The 16,350-nt window shown below is 36.3% G+C and overlaps 1 protein-coding gene across 2 annotated transcripts; it reads right to left on the bottom strand.

Moving 5' to 3' along the window:
* Positions 1 to 469: 469 nt before the first annotated feature.
* Positions 470 to 16,338, bottom strand: ap3s1 (adaptor related protein complex 3 subunit sigma 1). 2 transcript variants are annotated; one of them, XM_036578464.1, is made up of 7 exons: positions 16,140 to 16,338; positions 10,764 to 10,855; positions 10,547 to 10,658; positions 10,321 to 10,392; positions 8,551 to 8,658; positions 7,046 to 7,087; positions 950 to 1,096 (listed from the first exon to the last, which is right to left on the bottom strand). In XM_036578464.1, exons 1-6 carry the CDS (start codon positions 16,206 to 16,208, stop codon positions 7,052 to 7,054), a joined length of 489 nt encoding a protein of 162 aa, XP_036434357.1. In that variant the 5' UTR covers positions 16,209 to 16,338; the 3' UTR covers positions 950 to 1,096; positions 7,046 to 7,051. The 2 variants fall into 2 exon arrangements, with proteins under 2 accessions (XP_036434356.1, XP_036434357.1); XM_036578463.1 differs by lacking the exon at positions 7,046 to 7,087 and having other exon boundaries at positions 470 to 1,096.
* Positions 16,339 to 16,350: the final 12 nt, after the last annotated feature.

The raw sequence follows: 16,350 nt of genomic DNA, 5'->3' as shown, positions 1-16,350 counted from the left end.
CGTTATTTTTAAATTACCAAATAAATATGTTAATCCACATAATGCCACAGCAAAAACACATCTTTGGGATTTAAAACCGAATGAAAATAAAAAATTAAAATTTTTATGAAATATTCAGGGTCGACGTTCAGACCCTGCCCCTCCAAACTGAAGGTATTTGCTTCTGGTTTAAATGATGATCCTTGAGATGTCTCTAGAACTTACTGTCTACCTGTGGCGGATTAAAATGACTGGACATTATCTGGGATTTGGGATTTTTTTGGCTACTGCATATATGAAAGTACTAGTCACTCCATGTATTCAATGTATTTAATTACAGCAAAATATTTAAAACATTTTTCCATCATTTTTAGCTTTTTTGAATTTCTACTTCATCAGAGCAAATAGATTTTTAAACATCTTTTCATACCATTATTGTCTTGTTTATAACTCAATATGGAAAACAAGGAGTTTAAAAAAGGAAACAAGATAAAATGCTGCAATACTTTATTTTGTTGCAAAAAAAGAAAAAAGAAGAAAAACCTCACATGCACCGATTAAAATAAAAGCATTATTTGAGTATGAAAAGAAGATAAATTATATATAAAATATTCTGATTACATACAGTATAATACCAATAATATAATTTAAGCATATACAGAGTCGTTTAGATATTTCTATTCTTAAGTGTACTTTTAAGTCCGATGTACAAAGCACTACAAAGGTATGATTCTTCAAATACTGTAGCAGCCAAATTGTAAGGGCACACCTTTAGAGAGGGCAAAGGAATGTAATAAATACTTCATTTCCATAGAGTAAAAAAAAGACACATAAGAGACATTCCAAAACCAGGAGCAACACAAAAGAAAAAAAACATATCACATGGTACCTTCATAGCCTCTGAAGTAACAAGATATTTCACTTGGAGTTTGGTAAACACATTTCAACATACGCATCTGTCCATCCCAGCACAAGGCATTTTTATCTGCTATTTAAAGGAGGGCAAGTTTGGCACTTTTATGCTGATGTCTCCAATGTTGATGTTCTTGGGCATTTCTGGAAGGTTCATGTTCTTTACTGCTGATACAGCACGTGCAGGAGCCCCTGCAATGCCAGCCTGCGCAAACAAACACATGCACACACTTAATAACATGATTCAAACCTGAATTTAAGATGTTATTCATATAAGGACAGGCAACACAGACACTCAGTCCATCACACTGCACAGATCCCATTCGACGTCACACAAAATGCGAAGCACATTACAGATGTGTGCAACGTTGGCATTCTTGTTCATAGCTCAAAATGCACATGCATCACTCAGGTCGTTTAGAATATTCTCAATCATGAGAGTAAGGCAGAGTAAGCCTCAACTATGGAAATTAAATGAAATTATCAAAGGATTTGAGCCTTCGTCAAAATGAAAGGATGGCCTAAAGGGAGAACTTTTCTAAAATAAATTGACCAAAGCCTTAGGGACTGGTATGCAAGGACAGAAGTTGGGCAAAGCTGAGAAATGGAAATTGATGAGGAGGAAATGAAAAGCTGAGAGCTATTAAGAGAAAACCTGACATCTGGGTTTTGATTAGGTGAACGAGCTGGTGCCTTGCTAATCTCCAAGACTGCTTCAAAAATCTCAGCATAACCTAAGACAAGAAAACTTCTCAACAGTACTTTCTAATGGTGAGTTAGCAGATTGTAACCTTTGTCAAAATTAATTAATTTAACGATATACAGTTGCATGCAAAGGTTTGAACACACCCAAGTCAAATGATGTTTTGTTAATAGTGAACATAAAGTAACACAACTTATACAGAGAACAAACTTGTATATGCTGATTTTCTGCAAATTTTAGTTTAACATATTGGGGGGAAAAAAAGACTAAAATATAAAAATGTGCCATAACTTTTGCACAGGACACATTTTGTGTTTTTTTTTCCCCCAATATTTTGCATTCAACAAAAAAACAGTAATTGTGCATTAAAATGTTCAGAAGTGTGTTCTCTGTAAAGGATGTGTTAACGTTTTTTCAATTACAAAATCAACAAAACATGTAATTTGACCAGGTGTGGCCAAACTTTTGCATACAAATGTAATTTCTCAGTATGGTAATTGGCTACTAAGGGTGTAAGGATTTTAGTACAGCGTAAAAAAAATGCCTCAGTCTCTTATTAGCTAATTTTCATGGAAACCACCGTCAGTGATTAGAAGGAGGCATGTGGGTGCATCCAATCCATTTTTGTACTGTTTGTATCTCAGTTGCGCTGTTTTATAAAATCATTATTTTCCACAAGGACATGCTACCTTGCAATCTTTTTTAGTGTATAAATCAGTGCTCTGTTGAATGAAGACATTTTCAACATAGAAAAAATAGAGAAAATTTAATAAAGTCTCTCACATTTAGGCCGTTGATACCGCTTTATGCTAATGACCTGCGGTATCAGATAAGCTTGCTAATAACATGCCGATAATTAGTGTTTTTTTTAGCTGCAGCATCATTAGGAATCGAACTTACCATCTCCTGACACTAGGACAAAAAGGTGGTTGTACTACTGAGCCAGGGTCATTGTTTAAATGAAGAGTTTAATTTCAAAATGCTGTATATTTATTTGTAACAATTTTGAAAATAAGGAGTTTTTGGGGAACAAAAAAGCTGACGTATAATGGAAAGCACATTTTTATTTGTCTAGTAAAGGTGGTATTAAATTATAATACAGCACTGATATTCCTTTTATGTATAAAGACTCAGGCTATGAAGGATTCTGGTTAGTTCCACCCACAAAATATCAATTTCTTTGAACACTGTGACTTTATACCGATTGAGTTTAAGCAGTGTGATAATTGAGAACTGATAATCATATCAGTCTGTAAAGCAGTCAGTTTAACGAAAAGCACTGGAGTATAAAATTAAATCTAAAATATAAATAGAAAATTATATTGGCTAACAATAACACATTTTTAGTCTTTCAAAAATGGTACAAAATATTCAGATAAGTCGGGTCCTAGCCTCATTACACCCTTAGTGGCTACAGATTCTTCCTCTGCCGCAGAATCCATCTGTATAATCCAAAATTGAGTAGATTACATAATGTACTTGGCCAGGTGTTCAATAACATTAACAAGCTAAGCAGTTTCAATAGGCATCTGCTTGCAGCACATTTATCTCTTTAAGTTCAATGCACCTATACCCATAACAGACAATAGTTTTCTAAAGGGTAAACTACTATTGTGTAAAACTGCGACATCACTCAAAAGAACGCTGAGTGCTGATGAATCATTCCCGTATGAGGCAGGCCTAAGTATGAATCTGTTCAAATACTGCCGGATTACATTCCTAATCCTCACAGCGGGGTCGAGCAGCAGTACTTGCAAAATAGGATATTTTTAGGCCATAAAATACAGACAAAAGGCACAAGCAGAGCACAGAATGTACGCTGCTGGAGCACGCGGGCAGACAGAAGAACAACACTGTGGCTGCTCCAGCACTCATCAGGAGCTCCTGGTTTTTCCAGGGGTCACCATATGCTTAAAAAAAAACTTTTACAATAACACTAGAACATGATGAATAACTGTCTGCACTATGTTCCTTCATGCTTCAACAATCGCTGACAGAGTTGGCTGAAAAGGTCTGTCATGTTAAAAGGTTAGTGAAATGTCTCGCTGGTGTTATTTTAGTAAGCAAAGCTTGTAAGAACACATTCTGGCCAAAACCTTTTTGGTTCCAAAAAATCCCAAATATTTATGTTGAAATCTGAGCCTGGGTTACTTTTATAGTTCCTATAAATCTTGAAAAACCATCCAAACAAATGCACAAAGACAAAACTAAACTTTCATTGAAATGGAACTACAACTACTAACGGACATACAGACACAACATAGACAGGTAAGAACTGACTGACTACAATATGTAATATTCATATTTTATCTTCCGCTTAGGCTTATGAAGAGTATAAGTGCAGCTGGCACTGACATGTATTGTGTACTCTTACCATTACAACCATGTGATAAAGAACATCAGATGAATCTGAATGTTTTAATGAATGAGCCAGTCAGTCTTTACCAGTTGTCATTACAAATTGATAACTTCATGAGCACTGCCAATGATCGTCTGGGAAAGGAGTTCAAATACTAGAAAAAGATGTGTATGGTACTTACCGACTATGAGAAATCTATTAAGAACTGTAGGCTTTTTGTGTCTAAAACGTTTTTGATCTACTCTGGACTAAGCTATGGTAATATCTAATTACAGGTAATAGCTAGGAAGTTCCACATAAAAGTGAAGACAAACCTGCTGCATTCTACCATGTTATCCTAAGAACAAACAATATTTAAAAATGAATGTGTAACTATCACTTTAAACAATCTAGTCTTTGGGCACCATTTCACAATGTTCAGTTCTTCAGTCATAGAAATTTGGAAGAAACCCACATCCTAGAACACAATGTGGGAAAGAAATTTACAAATTACACATTGAAAAAACAACTAGAACTACAGTGATAACTGAACAGACATTATTTAACAAAATCACTACTAGCATCAGCATAACATACATCTAAATCTTTCATTAATGATGCAGAAAAAATGTTTAGGTTTAAATGTAATAAACAATACCTACAATGTTGTTATGCAGCTATTAGTAGCTATGTAGCAATTTGTTATAGTAATTATTAGCGATGCGCAATCTTATTGGAACTGGTATCAGTACCAGCAGATAACTGCTTGTGTGTGTGTGTGTGTGTATATATATATATATATATTAGGGGTGCGGGAAAAAAATCGATTCTTAGATGCATCGCGATGCGGACGTGAACGATTCTGAATCGATTCACAAATGTCAAAAATCAATTTTCTAAATATTTAATTTATAACGTAATGTTGACGGAACGTAAAAGGCGGAACTTGAAAGTGGGTAAGTGCAGCGCCCGGACAGTCTGTGGCAGCACATAACAAAAACACAAGTGGATGAGCGAGAAATCCGACCGGCTCCCTCTGCATTAAAGCCAGGTTAGATCAGGAGTCACAACCCAAATGATTATATGAAGAGCCATTTTGTCCTCTCAACAAAAATCAAACCACCTTGGCAGCCACAACATTTAATGTCTAGTATGTCTCAGTATGTGATAATGTCCTAGTATAGGCTAAACAATATAAACGAAAACGCGGACTTACTCTACTCTGCTTTAAGCTTTAGCTCAGCTATAGCCGCTTTCCTCCCATCTCTGCCAGAAAACTTTTCCTCAGAAGTAGATCAGTTTCTTGTAAAATGTCTCTCAATGTTCGACTGTTTTAGGAGGCTGAAGTCGCTTCTCATTCTCCAGCTTCTTGTTCGAATTTACCCATTCCACCTTAAATTCTAACTGAGGCGCCGAATGTAAATGCGGCACCATTTAAGGTGGAACGGGAGAATTCGAAAAAGAAGCGACTTCAGCTTTGCCACTTTTTAGTGTGTGACAGTCTCTCGTTGCGGATTTAACGTACCAGGAAACCAACTGTGGTGCTTATAAATGCGAATAACACATCGCTGCTATGTGACCTGCAGTCTGCACGCCAATTCTCAGTCGTTGCAAAACAGGGCTTTCGCTCTATGTTTCACACGTCCCGTCTCAAAGATACTTTACTGACACAGCGATCCCCCCACTCTCTATGACAAGACCAAAACCTAAGTTATAAAATCACTAAAGAAAACAGGTAGAATAGCTGTAACATGTGCTGCGTGGAGATCCATTAGCACTGGATCTTATTTCATCGTAACTGCGCATTTTATTGCAGATGAGTAGCAGCAGCTTCTCGTGCTCCAAACAAGAGCACTGAATGAGAGCCTTCTAATTCACTTGCCACATCACTTCCAATTGTTTTATTAAAAAAGATATTGGAAGTAGATTCATTATGGATCATTACAAATACTTTGCTTTAAAAGTACCAAGTCACTTTAAATAACAACACTGAGTCACTTAGACACTTTAAAATGTATATTCTGTGTATATTCTGTGTATATTTTGTGTATATTTAATATATTTCAGTTGCTTTTTTCTTGTATTTTTATTTTTACTTATTTACTCTCTGTAGAGTAATTAGAGTCTCACCACAAGCATTTCAATGCATAAATGTCCTGACAGGTTGTGCAAATGACAAATAAACCTGAAACTTGAACTCGAAACAGAGAGAAATATAAATGCTATATAGAAAAAAAAAAAGATGCATTGAGATGCATCGATAATCGTTTTATAATCGCATCGCAGCCCTCTGAATCGTAATCGAATTGAATCGTGAGGTGCCTAGAGATTCCCACCCCTAATACACACACACACACACACACACACACACACACACACACACATACATTTGTACATTATATATAACGCATCAGTTTGGATTTGGCTGATATATGTGATGATGCATATGCATGCAGAGTATTTAAATAACAATGACTAATTACAGGTTTCATTACGAAGTTAGTATAATTAGGCTTGATTAATTGTATTTAATGCAGTGCAGTTTGTGAAACACTGAATAAAATCAATGTAGTTAAGGGTTTATTTTGGGTTTCTATTTTGCCTGTTCCAACTTATTCAATCTCAGAAAAACTGAACATCATGATGCATATAGAGTACTTTCACAGTGTCTTGAAATATCTTGATATCTTTTTACTATATCACCCACCTCTAATTTATAACCCTCTATAAATAGTGTTATATTTCTCTGGAATGCTGTAACATTATATTTCTCTGTGGTGGATCTATTTCCAATGTCTACATTTTACGAATGTTTATGTGTTGGCATTAGCAGATCTGTACATGAAAATTCCCATAACGGCGCATGCCTAATAATCATGTGGATAACCTCATTCACATTATATAAAGTGCTGAACCTTTGTCTGAACTTGAAACTATGATTATAGTCATCCCTTAAAGCAAAATCAAAATATCTTACCATTATCATCAGTCAGTCTAGTAAAATGGAGCCCCAGGTCAATAAAAAATGCACAGTTTATGCCTGTTAAAAAATCTAATGTTTGTTCTTAGGATGACTTGTGTAAAATTTCTTGGTTCGGAATTCAGAGCAGTACCTGGGTCTACCTGTCCTGCCTGGGGGACTGAAAGATAAACGTCTGCAAAAAGAAAATGGAAAGAACTAGAGAAAGTCAGGAAAGAGGAATGAGGAATGGTAGTTAAAGCAGTTAAGAAATCACAGTTTGTAGCACTGAAGGAGTGACAGAACCCAACTTAGACCGCAGACAAAGTGAACAGTCAAGTTCAAAATTAGGCAAAAAAAATATATTTTAGCCATTACTCTGTTGTGTATTATCTTTCACAACTTTGGACATGTGCCTTTGTTTTGAAAAAGCATTTTTCCAATATACCAAAAGCTGGACATATACCAAAAGCTGCATTGCTGCATAAAAACTGCATACTATTTAAAGTCTACATAACAGTTTTTACAATACAGATTTCAGCAGTAGCGGTCTAGGGTAGGTGGTCAAAAGAGAGAAGGGGCAAGTAGATTTGATGTTTATTACAGTCAAAGATGCTAAGAATGATTCAGTTGCCAAATACTCAGTTGTCCAGATAATTTTATAAAACCACACCACTGATTAGGCTATTATGCATCTTCATACTCATGCAATAACCAAACCAGAACACAGTTCATTCAGTGTTAGTCATAATGCTAAACAAAGCCATCAAACCACTAAGTCTAGGTTCTGTCTGAGAATTAACAAGAAACAGACCATAATTATGTTGCTTTGGCCTTTATTTTACCAGTAATAAGTGAGGCTCAGATGTGAAGGCATAATTATAAATGTTGATAAACCACTGTCTCAATAAATAAAAAATTAAGATTAAACATCACATCAACATAGAATATGCTTGACATGTTATAGCATATCTAACAGGCTCACCAAATAACAAAATATCTTAAGAAAGAAAAGTGCGCTAATATGGTGAAACCACCTAAATGAGAGAAATTTTTCTGTATTTACAGTCAGTGTGACCTGTAAATAAATTAGGCAACTTAATGGAACCTGCAACAGCAGAGAGCAAAGTTTTGTCTCCACTTTGAAGAGTTTGTCTATCGGAAGGGCTTTTGAATAAAAGCTGAATCATTCTAGCAACCGATCAACATCTTTGACTTTAACCATCAAATCTTCTCATCTTTATTCACAACAACATCCCCTCAACCCCTGAAAAACACAGCTTTCCTAAATATTCTCACCGTGGAGACTAACAGGAAATCTAATTCAAATGAGCATAGTGGTGATAGTGTATTTCTTTTCCATCTAGTTGAAACAGTCTGATTGTTGGTGAAGGAAGCAGTGGGAATCATGTGGGTATTTATGTAGAATCAGAAATCTGTTCTCTCCATGGATACTATGAATGAGTCTGTCTTAGAGCAGGGGCTGCATCTAAGCTGAGAGGAGCTATCAGTGTGCAGCATAGCAATAGCAGTGGGCCATAGAGCCACAGACACTGAGAGCAAAAGGCATCACAGAAAGGGCATTCTTGGACATGCAGTCCACACACAGACATGCCTGCACATACCTAAAGCACAGTGACACTGCAGCAACATTCTTACCTCAGACTTCTCCATTTTGTTTTGGGCATCTACTTGTGTTATGATCTCGTTCATATTGGTCTCCAAGACCATACCGCCCATCACCATCTCAGCCAGAATATTATGGACCTGGAAAAGATTAAGTCAAAATTAATAATAATAATAATAATAATAATAATAATAATAATCAGCACTTTGTAAAAGTCAACATGAATCTGAAATGGTAACACATTTCCCTCCATACTGTGACCCGTTCCTGGTTTCCATGTGAAACATATCAGTGAGGATCTCTAAAGTAGCTGAGCGTTAGCTATTTGATAGGGGGGAGTGGTGCGAGGGAAAACAAAAATATTGTCTTTAAATGATGTGCTGTATCATGCTTAATATGGCCAAGGACATGCTAAAAAAAAACAAGACAAAAAAAAAGTAGTTGGAACACATCTTCATATCTAACTTATCTAAACCTTTTGGTAAGGTAGAGATTTAGAGGCTAAAGAGTGGTGGGGAACCTTCAAGGCCTTCAGAGAGAGACTCAATTTGTGAAATAAATGTTTATTTTTGTTTAACATAATCGTCAAGCTTGTTGTATTTAAACTCCTGATTTACAGTGGGTGAGACCAATTTTGTGAGAAAAAGAATGTCACTCCAGGCCACTCAAAGTCCTGGCAATGTCACTTTAAGTACAAGTGCTATCCTGAACCAATGTGTTTCAGAAGGAAAAGAGCAGCAGCTCTATGTCAGGACCCTGAAAGAATCACTGTGAAAATTGTAAATTACACATGAAAATATAACTTACAAACTTAAAATAAAACATGGACTTTCTTTTACAAGCTTCAACCATCCACTTTGAATCCAGAACATCAAAAACAAAAAACAAAACAAAAAAAAAACATTATTATAAAGGTGCTACAAGAAATTAGCGTTTTCATAGAGGTGGTTCCCGTTTTTTGGCTTTTTTAAACAGAGATTTGACATTTATGGCCTGATTTGAAGGCCTAGTTCTAATAGTCACGGTTCGCAACTGGACAAGACCAGAAACAGGTTTTTCCCCCAGTTCAACAAAGTGCAAATGAACATCCATCCTTTTATACAGAAAGGAACATCTATATGTAACTGTATGATTGGACACTTTATTTCTACTTTCTACAAACAAAAATAATGATTATACTGTATTATATTCTAATCAATTATATGACTGTAAACCCCATTGTCCCACAGCCTGGTGTAGAATGTGCAGACTGAAGCTGGTGTTGTTCACTCTGCTAACTGTGCTGCTGTAGTAACTGATCCTGTTACTGTCCTGTTATCTAACATATGCTGTACAGGCTACACAAACTGACCATTAAAATCATTGAGCAACATTAAAAAAACGTAGATTGAGAATCATAAAAGAAAATCTGAGAATCTGGTCAGCACCACTCATCCAGTTTCTCGTTTTTCATTTCAGGAGTTACAATAGCAAGAAAAACACAGCAGAAAAATCAATGAATTTTTCAAGCCACACAAGACAATGGACCAATCGATGTAAACAATTTCAAAACAATCAATCATCATATTTCACTGTAGTTGAATAAATGTGTTTATTGATTTTGTAACTTTGATTTTAAAATTTAATAATTTCATTCTTGGTACAGACTGGCATTTAACAATATAGGGCTGAACTTTCAACATGGTCTATTTGTAGAACATGGTTATGCACGTGAGGTCTAGCTGTATGCCCTAAAAAAAATTAGGGTGCAAAGTGTCTTCGTAGAGTACTACTTCACCAGAAGAAATTCTGTTAAAAATTACCTTGTCTACATGGAAAATTAGGTCAAGCTCACAGACATTCTCAAAACATTTGTCCAGCGTCTCCACAAACACCTGTGGAGAAACAGAAGACAATTTATTCTCATATCAATATAAAATGAAATCCTACAAACATAAATATTAAGCAATACTGAAGTAAGTAGCATCGGAAAGTCACTGCTGAAATTCATTCTGCTTCTCTCTCTGAGAGGAAAACAAACAAAAGTACCTGGATTAAGTCTAGAATGCCAAGTTCACTTTCTGAGGAGTCTACACAGAAGACAAAGTACAGCGTGGCATAGTGTCTGTAGATCAGCTTGTTGTCTGATCCATCTATCAACCTGAGTGCACAGAAGGAATACTAGTTTACAATGGCTGCTGTTTGGTGTGCTAATTACTGCACATCATTAATAAAAACATGCTTGTCTAAATATAGTCATTCTTACATTCCACCCTCGAGAAAATTACAGACGTTCTCGTCCCGCTTCGATACCAGATGAAACGTTTCTCTGATAATCTGCTGTTCTGTGTCTTCACTCTGGGGTGAGAAAAGAGAACAATATTTAGCAGTAGAAAAGTGTGCAAGCTCTTGATCATCTGTGGGTCCACATGGACGTTTGAATGTAGGGCTTGGTGATATGGCAAAAATTAAATATCACAATACTTCAAGAAATGTTCATGATGCACAATATGTCACAATATTTAGGTTTTCTGAGGTTTAATAAGTTGGAAAAAACAACAATAGAACCTGCAGTGATACATTTTAAAAATACTGTCATAAAACTATGATGTCAAATGATTATTTTTCAACATTTTACATATTGCACTGAACTAAATCCGATAAAACAGGTGTTTTTATGCTCCATTTGTAATGAAACTAGAAGTTGGTCCATATTCTAGACATACTGACAATATCTGCTATACTGTGATGTAATTTATCACAATAACTATAAATATCCTAACATTGTCCAGCCCTATTTGAATCAATTAGTGTGTTCTGTTTCTGTCCTTTGGCCAGATAGCGGAACCACGTGTAGGCTCTGTGCTGTAGTCCAGCCAACAGGTGGACACATTTCATTCGCCCACAAGTGCTAAATTCTCTCAAAGTAGGAGAGCTGTGCGAGTAAGAAGTCTTCATACTGTGTATCCAAACAAAATATTCCGCACGTCTTCGTTAACATTAGAGAAGTCCATGCACAGAGTAATTACAAGACAGGAATGTGGGTGTTCAGGCTAATCACTGCACTAAACGTCCACTACTGGCCTGTTCTAATATTGTTACAGCAAACACTCTTTTAAAGCAGCTGTTCCTTTTTTTTCAGGAGACTTGCTTGCAGTTTTTGTGCAGAAATCTGCAGGGATATTTTTCTATACTTCCAAAGTTCAGTCTTAGACATTAGTTACATTTTCTGCTTCTCATGAGTGGAGCTTGATTTTCCCCTGTCTCTAAAAGATGAAAGCTTTAAGTACTGTTAACCTGAAGGTGGCAGTTTTGGTGGTCTACCAGGCCTGTTCAGAGTCCCATTTTAACTCCAGTTTTGGAAACTCCTGTTTTTTCAGTTATTTTTCTTTGACTGTCCCCTTTCTTATGCAAGTGGATTATCTTATGCCTAATCTTCTCAGAAATATCTCCTGAAAAATGAATAACTTGTACTTAACGTTTCTGGACTGGAAATTAAAAAAGTGAACAGTGGTCCCTGACTGTATAATATCAATAAGGATAATATTTTTGTCTCTGCAACAAGACTTTAAATGGCAAAAAAAAGCAACACATGAATACATTTGACTTAAATACACTACTATTACTATGTTTAGTATATTTCTAGGCAATATATGAGAAGTCACAAAGTTCCAGGCTAAACTGAGTGTGCAGTTCTTGGCATGGTGTTATACTAGCATAAAGGCGAGAAACTCAAATATCATTCGAAGGTCAGGTGATAAAACTGCTGCAGGCCAAGCTCTATTGCCCAACTTATTCAAGGAGAACACACTGTGCCTATGCTTTGCACAACTGCTTAATTTGCAAAGTACAAGTTTACTTCATCATTATATTGCTTTGCTAATCACATTTTAACCTAAAGGCAAACTCTTGTAGTAACAGCTGTTAGTATGGGATCAATGTCACACACTTTCTGCCCTTTTTTCCCCCCACACTAACAATAATTTATAGCCTTTGTTACTTTACATTTTGATTGATTATTTTGTCAATGTATTTACATAATATCATTTATGTCATTATAAGAAGACTTCTTCTTATTAGACCATGAGATATTGTCTCCCATTCAGCACACGGCTATGTTAAGAATACTCTTTTTAATTAGAAAAACAAAGTGATATGAGGTGTGAGACTACAGACAGAGCCAGGTGTCCATAGAAAAGGTCAAGACAAAGTGTTATCTAATTATCTCTCTCTACAGGCGAGTGACTCATTTCAGCAGAAAACCAAAATTCCATGTAAGCTAGTCTGCATGAAAGGGGATCAGAATTACTGATTACAAAACCACCAGAGAGATATGAAGTATAGCATCCACACAGCTTACATACAATATAAAGCTACTAAAACAGAAATGTAGTATTTGCTTTTATACTAAGCATTCAAAAAAACATACTGGTGCATCCCTAATATAAACTTCATCCATTATTAATGAGTTTTTATGTGCTGTCTACCATTCATCTGGCACACCAGCCTTTCAATAAGCTTCTGTTACACATGGTCATCAGTCACTTCTCATTAGCACAGAATAACGTGCAGAAGATTTAGCAGTCCCAACAGTCCCTTTCCGTCACAGGTAATCAGCTCTTATCACGTCTAAGTAGCTGACATAAAAAGAAAACACTGCACCAAGGTTTTCATTAACGTTGTATTAGTAGACAGTGTTGCCCTATTAAGTTGTATCAGGCTCCATTACCAAGGACAACTGTTCAACAGTGTGTTTCTAAGAAGGCCAGTGCTATGCTGTGATACAGAAGCGTTAATAATGCCAAATCTCATGTTCATGGTTACAGGTAGAGGGGGGCAGCTAGGAATCATTATGTCCCAGAGATATCACACATAATACACAATTGCTGACCTCATATTTACCTGCCTATTTACTGTGCAGTGCTACTTTGCTTTGTTTTTTTTTTTGTTTTTTTTACTTACTTACTCCCTATAACTAGGTACATAGTAGCCTATACTTAGAACTAGCACAGCATAGATCATTTCTATATCTGCAGCAACAGTCAAGCATTATCAAGAAATTTAAGAGCATAAGAACAATTACAATTTGTAATATCTTTTCATTTGCACTGAAGGGCTTTTTTAGGAGCAGTCAGAGACCTGCGGTGGAATTTGGCTTCCAAGCGTGGAACATTCCCAAGAACTTTAAGGGGGAAATCTTAAAATACATTTTGTGTCTGAAAGTATACAGCCATCTGGTTATATATTTTTCTGAAATCAAGGGTATTAATAGGGAGTTTGTCCCCCCTTTGCTGCACTAAGAGCCTCTACTCTTCTGGTAAGGCTTTACACTAGATGCTGGATCTAGGGATGGGCAATGTACAACATTTTATCGTCATCATGTTAAATGATGTCATAATACGCTTTTCTGAGCATATCATGGACAACATCAGTACATAAAGAACACTGACACATTACTGTTACTTTACAAAGTGAACATAATCAGTCCTGTTTAATTGGATTTGGTGCAGAAAAGTTTGTGAAACTGAATAGAAATTATTATAGTTGTAGGTTTATTAGTAGTAGTAATTTTTACATGTGACACAATATCTTTAAATGGTTTTAATTACAATTTTGAAGGCTTTTCAGTAACATTACAGCATGACTTTCCCTCTAGTTTATGTACTGCTTGAGTAAAAGGCTTCAAAATTTGGGTGTGTAATTTCAGGCGGAAAATGGAAAAAGGGCTGGACTGTTAAGGGGTTAAATAACACCGACATATTACTGTTTCATATATTATAATATTACAACATAATTAAGTTCTATTTAATTGGATTTGGTGCAGAGAAGTTTGTGAAATATTTATTTAATTATTATAGTCGTAGGTTTATCATTAGTAGTACTTTTGACATGTGACACTACAGGTTCTATTTGTCATATTAGTATTAAGTCTCAGGAAAACTAAATATCATGATGCTTATAATCTATTGTGAAAATGTCTTGAAGTATTGTGATATAATATTTCTGCCATATCGTCAACCCCTCTTTGGAACACTGAGGATTGACTGCAGTCAGTCACAAGAGCTTTAGTGAGGCCAGGTACTGATGTTAGATGAACAGCTCCTGGATCACAAACACCACTCCAACAACAAAGTATGCACGTCCCACCGCTCCATGGCCCGACGCTCGGCATTAAGCTCATGTACAGCTGCTCCAGTGCCCGAATGAGAAAACTGGCCATCAGGAAACCAGCCAAAGCTTGATTCAATTTCTTCTCAATCACATTTGCTATGTAATAAGCAGCATCAGTATGAGGATAAAAATGAAACATTACAGACCCAACAGAAGATCAGTCAAAGGGGTGAGAATCAGTCATGCCTAAAACGATCATTTATGTGAATTTAAATTAACTGATAAAGGGAGAGGGATTTAAATGTTTGCATGAAGTGATAACTATGCAGCTGAGTAAAGAATAAAATGAGGCAGAATCCCTATTTTTGCCAAATGTAAATAACAAAACGCTCAGACATGTTTTATTGCAGTGAAATGCAGAAATATATAGTCATATTAAGGTTAAGGAATGTCTGTTAATTTGTGTAGCTTTTATTCACTTCACTTAACTACGTATGACTTGTTTTAATGTCGTGTTATAAGCCCGGAAAGCAGTGAATGGAGTCATACACTGCTGATGATGCCTGAGAGTGGTCACTGAAAGCAAGCACGAGTCAATCACAAGGCGAAGTCACGTTGTAAACCGAAGTAAACCGATATGTAATCCTATATCCACACTTAGAGATGCAGACAACGAGCTCAGAAACACAAGCTCGTAAAACGATAGTCTGTCTTAATACTTCATAGCGCGATTTACAATGCAAACGCAAAAAAATCCAGGTGAAACTAACACTCCCTAACTTCACTGACCATCTAGTTTCAACTCTTTTACTCAAAACACACTTACAGACAGGTTTGTAGCTGTAAAACTGGGAATAATGACTCACTTGGCCATGTTTGCAAAGCTAAAGCAAACAGAGCCACGTTTTAACAAAAGTTAGTCGAAGTACTGATTATATTAACATTAGTTAAACAAATGCTGCGGGCTAGGCTCCTAGCTAGCAGACTGAGAAATCACTTCATTATCAGTTTGTGGTCACCACATATCAGGATATATCAGTAAGATCTCCACAAAATCAATCCATATATAAAGCTTCAGGCAGTAGTTATCATTAAATGGCAGATAACACTGAAACACGCACTTTAAATTTGATAGTCACATTTATTAGCTGCTGCACTGAGACTCGACTATATGTAAGTTAACACATACAAAATAACTAAGCTGAAGTCAGCTTCGTATTCGGGTTCTCCTGTTCCACCTTAAACGGTGCAGCAGTTACATTCTGGAGTCTGCTGCACCATTTAAGGTGGAACGGGAAAAATCCAAAAAAGAAGCTGGTGAAAAGGCGAAAAGGAAGCCAACCTCAGCCTTGTCACAAAATATCTGTCTTATTAGTAATCACATTTAATATTAACCAAGTGTCTGAGCATCACAAACGACATGGCTGAAACTGTGAGCTACTGAGCTACAGCAGCTGCACATGACTGTGACTGACGTACAACACAGGAGTTTGCTAGCTAGCTGGCTAGCCTTAATGTAACTCATACTCACGTAGTGTTCGTAAAATTTCGAGAGCCTGGGTTTTCCATGGTTGTTGAATATGAGTATGGCTTTTATCATGTTATTATTATATCAATAACTATGTTAAACTGCCGACGAAAGGTGCTGATGTGTTCCTATCACCTGTCTGTTCCAGTGTACCTGAGAGAAACTAGAGCCACTCAGTGGCAGTCAGTGAGCAAGGCGGAAGGATACATGCGAA

The sequence above is a fragment of the Colossoma macropomum genome, unplaced genomic scaffold (genome assembly GCF_904425465.1).
Source record: "Colossoma macropomum unplaced genomic scaffold, Colossoma_macropomum, whole genome shotgun sequence".
Taxonomy (NCBI): domain Eukaryota; kingdom Metazoa; phylum Chordata; class Actinopteri; order Characiformes; family Serrasalmidae; genus Colossoma; species Colossoma macropomum.
This window is presented reverse-complemented; position numbering and strand designations above follow the sequence as displayed.

Excerpts from the sequence above, each read along its gene's own strand:
- ap3s1 (XM_036578463.1), bottom strand. The coding sequence starts at position 16,208 with ATGATAAAAGCCATACTCATATTCAACAACCATGGAAAACCCAGGCTC. Across the intron at positions 10,856-16,139 it reads CGAAATTTTACGAACACTAC|AGTGAAGACACAGAACAGCA; the intron begins GTGAGTATGAGT and ends TTCTCACCCCAG. Across the intron at positions 1,097-8,550 it reads ACAAAATGGAGAAGTCTGAG|GCTGGCATTGCAGGGGCTCC; the intron begins GTAAGAATGTTG and ends TTGTTTGCGCAG.